The sequence below is a fragment of the Mus musculus genome, chromosome 10, assembly GCF_000001635.26.
Source record: "Mus musculus strain C57BL/6J chromosome 10, GRCm38.p6 C57BL/6J".
NCBI lineage: Eukaryota > Metazoa > Chordata > Mammalia > Rodentia > Muridae > Mus > Mus musculus.
Window position 1 is genome coordinate 88476275 of NC_000076.6, and position 12487 is coordinate 88488761.

General features: G+C 36.6%; 1 protein-coding gene across 7 annotated transcripts in view; it reads right to left on the reverse strand.

Annotated features, from left to right (window-relative positions):
- The window catches only part of Chpt1 (choline phosphotransferase 1), a 34458-nt gene that overhangs the window by 6762 nt on the left and 15209 nt on the right, over positions 1-12487 (reverse strand). For 3 of the 7 annotated variants that reach the window (XR_003948646.1, XR_003948645.1, XR_003948644.1), the window contains exons 3-8: positions 12108-12249; positions 5957-6041; positions 5079-5105; positions 4541-4672; positions 736-894; positions 74-199 (exon numbers count right to left, since the gene is read on the reverse strand). Coding sequence is in view for 3 of the 7 variants with exons in the window: in NM_001146690.1 (NP_001140162.1) it covers positions 74-199; positions 736-894; positions 4541-4672; positions 5957-6041; positions 12108-12249 (644 nt within the window). In the remaining 4 variants the exon portion in view is untranslated. The remainder of the gene's footprint in view (positions 1-73; positions 200-735; positions 895-4540; positions 4673-5078; positions 5106-5956; positions 6042-12107; positions 12250-12487) is intronic. The other 4 variants (NR_027477.1, NM_001146690.1, NM_144807.3 and 1 more) reach the window with 2 other exon arrangements.

Sequence of the window (12487 nt, forward strand, 5' to 3'; positions counted from 1 at the left end):
AGTTAGGAGGGGTGTTTGTTAGATGGGTGAGGGTATGTATATATATATAAAGTAAAAGTGAGAAAGTACTTACCATTGCTATCCACAGAACAACATATTCATCTATAAAATTATTAAAGTATTGGTCTAAAAATAAAAGACCTGGCCCAATAAAGACAGTGTCTTGAAGATATAGTTCACTTTTCGTCATGTGAGCTATCTATAAAAAAAGCAAATAAAATTATTTCACTATTAAGTTTTAAATATTTTTGCTCTAACTTTGTAGGACACAAAACATTAATTCACTATTAAGACAATTCCATTTCATATTTGATAAAGGAATACTTAATATAAATCTCATTCATGAAAGGATAGCTTATTAAAAGTTCTAATCTAATAGACTATTATTGAAAAAGTAATTGAATACACTATTTTTTTTTTTTTGGTTTTTCGAGACAGGGTTTCTCTGTATAGCCCTGGCTGTCCTGGAACTCACTGTGTAGACCGGGCTGGTCTCGAACTCAGAAATCCACCTGCCTCTGCCTCCCGAGTGCTGGGATTAAAGGCCTGTGCCACCACGCCCAGCTTTTGAATACACTATTAACTCCCAGTTTTACTTGGAACACAAACAGCTATTTGTTATGCTGCTGACACCATAATGGAAAACCAACATTTTATAAGAAATTGTTCCCAGATTTGTGGTTGAAAGACTATAATATTTATATATCATGAATCTTTTATAAAAGAATTTCTTACCACCAATTTTTGTGCAACTTTAGCAAAGACACATCCAAACATTAAAGTATAAAGGCAAGGATGTTTTTCAAACATATTTGTTGCAGACTTCTTATAGATCATTATTGCCAATATAATAATTAATCCTATGTGGAGTCCAGGTGACAAGACACTGGTGCCCTGAGAGATAAAAGGAAAAAAATTACCACAATTACCATTTGTCAGCAAAAGATAATATAAAGTATGACTGATAGTAAATGTGTAAGACCTGTGAATACAGAAAATGATATACGACATACCATAATGTCTCTCTCTCCTCTCTCTCTTATTTCTCTCTCTCGTCTCTCTCTCTCACTCACTCACTCACACACACACACGTTAAAAAGCCCCAGCAAATTACCAGAATGTGTTTTCACTTTCATTTCTTGGGCATTTTAATCTTAATTTTAGTAAAGACAAGACCATGATTTTTTGGAATATACTCTTTGTGAAGTAGAAGAAGCAATCAACTCTGGGACAAGCCATAATCACCACAAGGCCACGGTCATGATCATGGGAGCTTGGAAGAGGGCAAGGATAGTGATCGGCCAGACTCAAGAGATTAATCACTCAAGCAATCTGTCAAATCGAGACTTCTTTCTAGCAGGTGTAAATGAGACAGAAGGTCAAGCCAGGCAGTGGTAGCACACACCTTTAACCCCAGCACTTGGGAGGCAGAGGCAAGCGGATTTCTGAGTTTGAGGCCAGCCTGCTGTACAGAGTGAGTTCCAGGATAGTCAGGACTGCACAGAGAAACTCTGTCTTGAAAAAAATCAAAAGGAGAATTCTTAAGCTGTTTCAAGCCTTGGTAGCTGGACTGTACCCTTTACCCTTTTGTGGTACAGTCAAACCTAAAACCTAGTCTTGGATATAGGGGTGCCACGGCTGCATACCAAGCAGCTACTTGAAAGTTGCTGTAATACAGTATCAAAGATCTGGATTACAAGAATCTTTAATAAGACAATTTAGGTATCTCATACAAACTGCCATTTTTACATAGAGCAGCAGATATACTGAATTTAAACTCTTCATATAAAATGCATTTTTCTCAAGTGTTCTTTGTATAATAGTAGCTTCTGATCTAGTGGGTTATTACAGCGGCTGGAAATCTATGATTATTTATGGGTATGAAGCACCAACCACAGCAATGAGACACTTGATGGCTACAAGAAGCAAGGTCTTTCAGCCTCTTGTGAAGGAGAGGAAGAGGGCTTCAATCAAAAGGGAGTATTTTTGCAGAATTATCCACTCACCAGTGACCCTTTGCTTTCTAGGTCCTCGGGAAGGAGAGGCTATTCTCAGGCTACCAGTAACAAGATTTATACAGTAGTCCTAGAAAGTTTAACAGTACCTGCTCTCTAAGAGAGTAGACAGGGGAAAGATTATTGCAAACATTTTTTTTTTTGAGACAGGGTCTCATGTGGCCAAAATTGGCCTCAAATTCATTGTCACTTAACCTTGATCCTCCTGCCACCAACTATCAAATGCTGGAATTATAAGCGTGTGCCACCAAACCTGGCACATATATTTTGTGCAAACAACTAGAGAATAAAGAATATAGCTAGTATACAGCTTAATTCAAACTTTCTCAAAATCCTTGAGTTATACAGAAGTTATGATATGGGCACAACAGATATTGATTCAATTTTACATATACATGCTCTAATAACAAACAAAATTGACAATTAGATTTTCTATATCAACTTCTACTAAGTCAAAGGCCATTAATACTTAGGTCTGCCAATGAATTTTTGTAAAAGTGTCAAAATAAAATTTGTTAACTACAAAATATGAGAACCATTGATTAGGAAGGACTCAATTTAACCCTGGTTTCTTTCTACATATACACTTATACATTCTAGGTCATTAAACTTTCTTCGGTGTAAATTGACTCTTATCCTAAATAAAATGTTGAAATCCCCTTAGTATTGAGACTTACTGACTCCATAACCACCAATGTGTTCATTAAAACAACCCAATTCTTTAAAGTTTATATATTTTAAGCTAGAATTAACTATAAATTATAGTCAGAACTATACAAAGAGACCCTGCCTCAAAAAAATTTTTAAAACCTTGTTCTAAGTAGTAATATTAGGTAATAGTGCTTTGCATGTTTTATATATTATACTCTTCTCTTTAATTCAATTTTAAAAATCTGCACCAATCCCAGTGTTTGGGAGAGTCATAGACTGGAATGTGATCCTAGTTTGTTTATTTTCTAGTTGAAAACCCACCTTTGTCAGTTAGAAATTACTTCCTAGCTTGAGTTCCACTTAATTCATATTTTAAACATTTAATAATCATTTCTTGGCAAAATATTCTCTACATGGATATTGAACCTTACTAAATCTAATTTTCTTTATTGGAACTTATTATGTCCCTGTTGTTGTTCTATTTTTTATCCATGGTCAAGCAATATTTATTCCCAAGTACCTAAAACACAGTATTATACTAAGGTCAGCCAAAAAAAAAAAAAAAAAAACACCTCAAAAACAGTTGTTACAGGTAGATAAGAAACTCTGTACATAAATTAATTTTATTATTTGGTGTCTTATAATTTGCTTTTGAATTATTAGTGATACCCTAAAATTTTGAGACCTTATTAATTATGGAAGTCTTTTGAAACTGTCTTGAGAACCAGTTTACAGGTTATTTAGGAAGTTGAGAATTCTTGTAACTAAAAATACTCTATCTTCTGTTTATTACTCTTGGTAATTTAATCTTATTTGAGTTGGGTATAGTAAGTTTGAGGCTGGCCTGGTCTACACAGCAAGCTTCAGGACTCAGATCTACTGAAAGAGACTCTCTCTCCCCAAAACAAACAAGCAAACAAACAAAACAAAACCCTAAAATTAAACCCTGTTTTAAATTAATAAATCCAGAAGGACATTTTGAGTCAGAGAACCAAAGAAATTAAAGGATGCTGTAGTTTAAAGTCATTCTTTTTTGTTTTGTTTTGTTTTGTTTTTGTTTTTTGAGACAGGGTTTCTCTGTGTAGCCCTGGCTGTCCTGGAACTCACTTTGTAGACCAGGCTGGCCTCGAACTCAGAAATTCACCTACCTCTGCCTCCCAAGTGCTGGGATTAAAGGCATGCACCACCACCACCTAGCAGTTTAAAGCCATTCTTAAAAGCCATTCTAACAGTTTTATAAAAACTAATAACATCTAACTAAGTACTACCCTCTTATGGTCAACTATCTTGAAGATAAGAGACTTTAAATATGTAGATATCAAAAGTGTCAGAAATTGTCTCCTTTTCACTTAAAAGTCCTGACTGTTTAAAACAAATATGAATAAATCCACAAATTATGATAGTTATAAGCAAAGTAGAAAGAACATAGACAGGCATATGTACTCCAGAAATAAGGTTAAAATTTTAGTTCCAAGTTATCAGACTAGTTCCTTAAAGTATATTTCAGTAAAAATTTTAATAAAATTTATAAGTCATAAATTATCCCATCTATGAAACCTTTGACCTTTGGAATCAATCCAGAACTAATGCTCCACTCTTCTTGCTACTGGTTTGGTCCAGGCACAAAATGAAAGCAAACAGACTGCACCGGTAATACTAATGGTTACTAGGTACAATTACAAAACATGAAAAGAAAGAAGAATGTTTTAAGTCTAAATTGTTTTTAAAATGCTTTTGTGTTACGTGTCACAATAAACTCTTCAAGATAATTGCTTTCTTTCGCCATTCTTGAGTTTTAGGGTATTTATTATCTTTTTATACAGTGAAAATTTATTACGTATTACTATTGAAAGGTGACAAAAATATTGTCTTACTGCAATAGTAGACCCATTCTTGCCAACACCACCATGGAGGATCACATGGAAATAATTTGAACAGGAAAATATTAATCCACCTACAACTCCAAGAACCGGAACAATCTTCAGTTTTATTTCTAGAATAGGTATCTTTGGGGGTAGAGGAGACAAGCAAACCATTAAAAAAATAGAATTTTTCTTCCTGTTAAATAGAAATGTGACATGACTGTGTACAATGGGCTACCCTTTCCCACAAAACCAAACCTGATCTGCTGCAATACTAACAGGAACTTTTCTGAGACTGCTTTACTAACTGAATCCACCAAATCAGTTCAGTTCGTTTATAGGATTATAATCAAATAGTTAATTTCCCAAGCCTTTATCTGACTTAAACATGTGAAAGCATAGTTCACTGGAACTTAGTAGTTTCTAAAGGGCAGCATCACAGAAAAGGCAGACACCATGGTCTGCACTATACATGTGATGAAAACCACATGTGTGCATGCAAAAAGACTGTAGTTAAGACCCAGGATTAAACTTCTAGCGATATATTTACCTGTTGGTCAACTGTTGTTCAAGACAACTTCCAAAGGCAGCAAAGGATTTAAAAACAGTAATAGTGAATTGCTGGATGCTATAGGCTATTATACTTTGAAAGCAGACTTTGAGAAATGATGCCCAATTTTATAGAAACTAGAGAGGATAACACTAAATGTAGAAAACCAAAAGTACCACAGCATGAGATTTTTCCCCCATTTGTTACTGCTGAAAACCCTAAATGAAACAAGTTTAAGATTCAATTGCAAACTGAAGACAAGTGCACCTGACTTAATGACTAGAACTGCAACTGCCTCTTGGTTCGCATTCAGCAGCCAGTGAAGTCAGGTCAGTGGTAGAATATCCTGGATTCTAGTGTTCATATGGGAAGGAGTGGGAATGCCTTGGGGAACGTAGGGCTGCTTGACGGTATGCAAAAAGCCTGTCTGTGACCTTACGGGTATGAAGAGTAACTGAGAATCTGAAATAGGTAAGTGCCACAGGGAAGTTTTTCATTATTTTAAAGTAAGGCTTGATTTTTAAAAACTATGTCTAAGTGTTTGATGCATATGCATTGAGGCAGAGGATATTTAGGGATAAATTTCAAATATATCTTATGAATTCTATTAAAATATTTGTAATTTCAGCACATTTTTTTCTCTTTTGTATCAGAAAAATAGGGAGATTTTCTTCTACGCAATAAAACATTCATTACAGAAGTAAATGTCATATAAAGATAGCACACAGAATATTAATATTATCAAAGGAAAGAAAAAGCTTACAAAAGAGAGTGAATGTTAAATATAACTACAAGGATGTTTAAAGACAGGCAATGATCTAGTACCTTCCTGTGCACATAAAAAGCATTTACATGTAAATTTAAATATTTAGATTTACCGTATAGTCCCACATTGTTGCTCCTCCAAATGTTGACAACATGAAGACGATCACTAAAGCTACCTGGATCTCAGTGACATCCACCCTACAGGGGAAGAACAAAGCCAGCAGTGTCTGTAAACGTGAGTGTGAGCTGTCACATACTGTGTGACACAGATGCAGATCAACCTCACAGACCTTTATGCCTTTCTACCCCTCACTGAATTCTGTATCAGCTGACTGTGCAGGGGGGAAAAGAACATTTGTTCTCATACAGGTGAAGATCAGTGTAGGCAGAGAAAAATTACTGTATAACATGTACAGACTGCAAGAAGTTACTCAAACTACAGAAACAAGACTTTTTTGAGGTTTTTTGTTAATTCACTTATATTCCAATCACAGCCCCTTTCTTCCTCTTTCCAGTCCCACCCTTACAAGCCCCTCCCCCATTGTCCCCTCCCATTCTCTTTAGAGGGGACACCAAGGTACCTTAGTGTACCACCCAGACACTTATTTTCTACTTGATACATATGTGTAGTTTAAATTTCTCAAAAGAATTATGTGCTATTTTTTTAAAATATCACAAAACAGTCATAAAAATACGTAAGTAATTATATGCCTTAAGGCAAATTGTTTATTGTTGTTGTCTTTTTTTTTTTTGGTTTTTCGAGACAGGATTTCTCTGTGTAGCCCTGGCTATCCTGGAACTCACTCTGTACACCAGGTTGGCCTCGAACTCAGAAATCCGCCTGCCTCTGCCTCCCGTGTGCTGGGATTAAAGGCGTGCGCCACCACGCCCGGCTGTTGTCATTATTATTGGTATGTATGGTATGTGAGTGCAGGTGATGTGGAGGTCACAGGTCACCTTGGTTGTTAGGCTTCACTGTGTGTCTCGTTTGAGAATAGTGTCTTTGTCATTTGCTGTGCACATTTCTATGAACTCTCCTGTCTCCACCTTCCTTCTTGTCATGGAAGCACTGTGATTATAGATATCTGCTGCTACACCTGGCTTTATGTGGGACCTGGGGATTTGAACTCAGGCCCCGTGACTGTGCAACAAGCACTTTACCCACTGAGCCACTCCCCCAGCCTCAAGTCAAATATTTATTCTTTCTTTTCTTCTGCTTCTTCCTCTTCTTGGTGATCAGTGTTCACTTTTTTTTTTTTGTTTTGTTTTTTTTGTTTTTTTTTTGGTTTTTTGAGACAGGGTTTCTCTGTGTAGCCCTGGCTGTCCTGGAACTCACTTTGTAGACCAGGCTGGCCTCAAACTCAGAAATCCGCCTGCCTCTGCCTCCCAAGTGCTGGGATTAAAGGCCTGCGCCATCATGGCCGGCAGTGTTCACTTTTTAATTAAACTTTTTTTTTTTTTTTTTTTTAAAGATTTATTTATTTATTATATGTAAATACACTGTAGCTGTCTTCAGACACACCAGAAGAGGGAGTCAGATCTTGTTACGGATGGTTGTGAGCCACCATGTGGTTGCTGGGATTTGAACTCTGGACCTTCGGAAGAACAGTCGGGTGCTCTTACCCACTGAGCCATCTCACCAGCCCTTAATTAAACTTTTAATACACTTATTTAGTGATTGTATGATTGTGTGTACGTGTGTATATGCTTGTGTATGTGTGCCATGGAGACCAGAAAACAACCTGAGCAGGTTGTTTCTGTCTACCATGTATGTCATAGGAGTCAAACCCAGGTCATCAGGTGTGGCAGCAAACACCTTCACCCACTGAGCCATCTTTACTGTCATATGTATGTATGTATGTATGTATGTATGTATGTATGTATGTATGTATGTATGTATGTATGCATGCATATATCTTCCTACCTGTATGGGTGTTTTGCCTTCATGTATGTAATATGCACTATATGTTTGTCTGGTACCCACAAAGGCCAGAAGAGGGTGTCACAGCCCTTGGAACTAGAATTGCAAATGGTCGTGAACTGGGTGCTAGAAACCAAACCTAAGTCCTTTGGAAGAGCAGCCAGTGCTCTTAACTGCTGAATCATCTCTCCAGACTTGCCTAAGGCAATTTCTTGAACATTTAAGTTAATTTCATGAATGAGGTAGAATTTATCAGCTTTCCTTATTAAGTTACCAACGCCATAACTCTTTGGTTCCTACAGATATTTTGTTGCTTCATGTGTAGACATGTTTAAATTTCTCTCAAAGGCAGTAATCAAGCAACATGAGTCCCCTAGCTTATGCTCCTCAGAAATTGTAAAACTCTTCTGTTCTGGTCTAGAAGTTGGTGCACTGAAAAATCCATCTACACCAACAATCTTTTCCTCTCTTCATAAGTGCCATTAAATTTACTATAGTCTAGCCGTTGGCCCCATTATTCAACTGAAATTGTTTAAACAAATGGTTTCTTTTTCAGTGCTAGGGACTGAATCCAGGTTCTTACACATGATAGGCAAGTGTTCTACCACTGAGCAACATTCTCAAATGACTTTCTATTATGCAATGGTTCAATATCAGTGATTATCTTGCATAACCTGCTTATAATGTTTGAGAGTCACTCTCCTTTGTGAACTACTTTGCTAGATTCTGATTCTATGTCTTACTGTGACTCTTTATCTTGCTAGGTGTCTGTTTGAGGTTGGTTCTCATGCTTTCATTCATTTGAGAATCTGCAGGCCCAAATGCTAAAGGTCCTTGTCCTGTGCTGGTTTTTGATCGATCAGTAAAGATGTCAATGGCCAATGGCTGGGCAAAGGGAGAAGGGTGGGGAGGGGTGAAGAGAGATAAAGTTGCATGGGCTAGGACACAGGGGGAGGAGAAGGTGAAATTACCATGAAACAGTGGGATATGAATGGACATAGGAGCTGTAGGAGATAAAGCCAACTAGTCACGTGAGATTTCAGATAAGTGGCCACTGGATACTTCCCCAATTGGGCCTAGGGTAGCCAGCAGAGGATTAGAAGTGCCCAACCATTGAGCTAAATGTCATATTAAAACTAAGCTAATGTGTGTGTTTGCAGATCCAAAGATTCCCTGCGCAGTGGCTGGAAGCAGGACCCACAGAAAGCATAAAGCGGAGTAGCAAAGATCCCACACTACAGGTATCTTCCCAGGCTTCCTTCTAGAACTTGGATCCTCAACTCTGGGTTGTAACCCACATAACTGAGTATGGGGGCTGCCGAAAGAATCAGCAATAGTATAAAGTTTCTGAAAACATTACAACAAATAGTTCACAGTCGACTCGTGAGGACTCTAGAGTATCTGCTGTGCTCACCCAGGCTTCCTCCCGTGACTCCCCGAAAGCCTTTGTTCTGAACACAAAACATGCACACACGGCACCAGTAGACACGCCACGTGGTGCTAACCAACACTGCCTGAGATGCCTTGGTTCAGAGCTAAGACTGTTGGACATTATAAATTGCATTGCTTTTATTACTCATACAAAGTTTTCTGCTTGTAGAGAAACATGTAGTTTAATTATGAAAAACAGACAACAGTTTGCTCTAATCATTCCTTAGTATGTAAGTAACAAATCAATAACTTGTATTAGAATGTATGACTTTAAATATTTCTTTTTGCGTTTGAGATGCTGACTTGAGTTTCTCAATAGGGCATTAGATGAAGCTTGATTTAGGACTATGAAAGAATTTTCTGTTGTCTTAGTCAATGTTCTATTCTTGTAAAGAGACACCGTGCTTCAGCAACTCTTATAAAAAAAAACATTCCATTGGAGCTGATTTAAAGTTCCGAGGTTTAGTCCATGATCATTATGGCAGGAGGCATGGTGGCATGCAGCAGGCATGGTGCTGGAGAGGGAGCTGAGAGTTCTCCATCTGGATTAGCAGACAACAGCAAGAGAAAGAGAGACACTGGGCCTGGCTTGAGCTTTTGAAACCCCAAAGTTCAGCCCCAATGACACACTTCTTCCCAAAAAACCCACACCTACTCCAACAAGGCCACAGCTCTCGAGTTCATCAAGCAGTGGCACTCCCAAATGACCAACCAAAGAACAAATATAAGAATATATAAGAACAAATGGGATATTCTTACTCAAACCACCACACAAGTCATTTGTATAATAGCCCTAAGCATACTTCTGACGATTTGTATTATATATTTATGTGAAATCAGCACTGGTAATTATAAAAGCAAACAAATGATTGGCTCTGAAAATGTTGAAGATGCTCTATGTCCTTCAATATCAAATAATCAAGATTTATTCTTTAGGTAAAAATAAATAAGCACATCTAACTCATTAGAATGCAAATCTGCTTTTGTCTTTATTGCTTTACTTTATGTATGGGTGTTTTGCCAGCGTGTGCCTGTGTGCCACCTGCATGCCTGGTACCCATAGAAGGAGAAAGGTGTTAGATCCCTGAAATTGGAGTTACAGAGAGCTATGAAGAGCCATGGAACCCAGGTCGGAGATTACCTGTCTAATCCCATTGCTTAGTTTTTAATAAAACATGCATATTTGTGTATTTGTTTTAAAATAAGATTAATTATGATATCGGTAAATGTTTTTATCAATTTTATAAGCTCATATACCATATTACATATAGTCATTTCTCAAAAATAGCTAAAGCAGTACCATGCTCCTAAAATACTGGCTCCAGAATTTCATCTGCAGCTTCAAATCCTCTCAACAATTTTGTCTTTCCTTAAGATAAAATCTGTCTTCTTACATACTAAGTCCATATCTCCAATCTACATATTTTCCCCTGTATTTCAAATTTTTCTGTCTACCTACTTTTGCATCTTTGCTTTGATACCTGTCTTTAGATATGAGAGGAATAATAATTTCTTAGCAAATATAGTAAAGGTAGGGAATTAGGTTTTTTAAAAGATATGGAAGAAAACTTCTTTTTTTTTAATTTTTCATTTTTTAAAAAGATTTATTTATTTATTATATGTAAGTACACTGTAGCTGTCTTCAGACACTCCAGAAGAGGGCGTCAGATCTTGTTACAGATGGTTGTGATCCACCATGTGGTTGCTGGGATTTGAACTCTGGACCTTCAGAAGAGCAGTCGGGTGCTCTTACCCACTGAGCCATCTCACCAGCCCGGAAGAAAACTTCTTGACTGAGTTATTTTGGGCACAGTTAAAGGAATAAAGTGAACTTACTCTTAACACACAAATAAAACTGTGAATAATGACATCAAGTATTTGCAACATCAATGGCAAGCAAACACAAATTTCCAGCCTATCTGAGAAATGGTCAAAGTAAACACACATATGATATGTATGATACTTTACAGAAGAGAAAGAAGAGGAGTGTTAATATCTGCTAAAAACCTGTATGTTAGATGAGCTATAAATTATTTAGAGGTGTTTTTTGTTTTGGATTTTTTTCTTTGGGTGAGAGGTGGGAATTAAAATTATTTCTCAATGCCTGTATTGGAACAATTGACTATCCTAGAACAGTTGACTATCTCCAAGTCAATACTCTTACCTATTACACTTACGACTCAATATCTGTGTTATAGTATTTTCAGTAACAGTCATAGAATTATATGTGGCCTATCCACAACTGGCATGGGTTTTACCTAGTGACTAGAAGCAGCAGAAAAGTGGGTAGTTATCAAGGAATGACCTTTCTTTAGATGAAAGTAAAGAGCATATATAAGAAATGAGCTTCACCATAAGGCTTTAATGAAATTTACATTAAACTTTGTCCTCTGTCATGTCATTTAAAGGCATATTTGCTTTTATTGTCTATATAGTGAATTTTATGCCAGACAGGGCTACATATATAACACTATCAAAGGATTTTTTGTTTTTTATTTAAATTTCTTCAACAACAAAAAAATCCTTACATTGTTTTATGAGCCCAGTAGTGTTTAGGTACTGTATATCCCTTTTTTAATTCCTTGGTACAATAAATAAAATAAAAACTTTTATTTTCTTCTATCACAACTATTCTTATTTGAACTAATAAGTCTGAGCAGATTAGAAAAAAAATATTGTCAAATAATATAACTATAAAGGTTAGAAGAAAATACTATTGTCAAATAACGTAGCTATGACATGCGGAATACCAAAACAGTTGTAGGTTTGGCACTCATGGCTATTCTGATAAATCACAAGAACTTTAATTACTGAACACAGCTTTGACTTCATGATATGAGCAGGTGCCATTATAGATTATAAAAATGAATTTGGTTGCATCGTAAAATGTAGAACTTAAGAAACATACTTACCTTCCAAATCTTAACACTCCTGAGACGTAAGTCTGCCAATGAGCACAGTAAAACATGAACATCCCAACGAAAGAGCAGAAAAACAACCAGTCAGGATGTGTTCCTAGGCGAACAGCAATGGAAGCGCCGATGGCCATAAATACTGAAAAACCAAGTTCAGGAACAGTTAGGAAATAAAACCAAGTTATTGAGTTAACCTGTTTACAAATATGGTTTTAAGGTACTTAAATCCTGGCATTAAAATACAATATACTTAAAAAAAATGGTGAATTCTTTTTACAATGCAAAATTCAACTTTTGTTTGTTTGTTTATACAGATTTACAGATGGGTGGACAACTTAGTGCGACCCAGGGTGAAAACAAAAATGTCAAAGAACCTG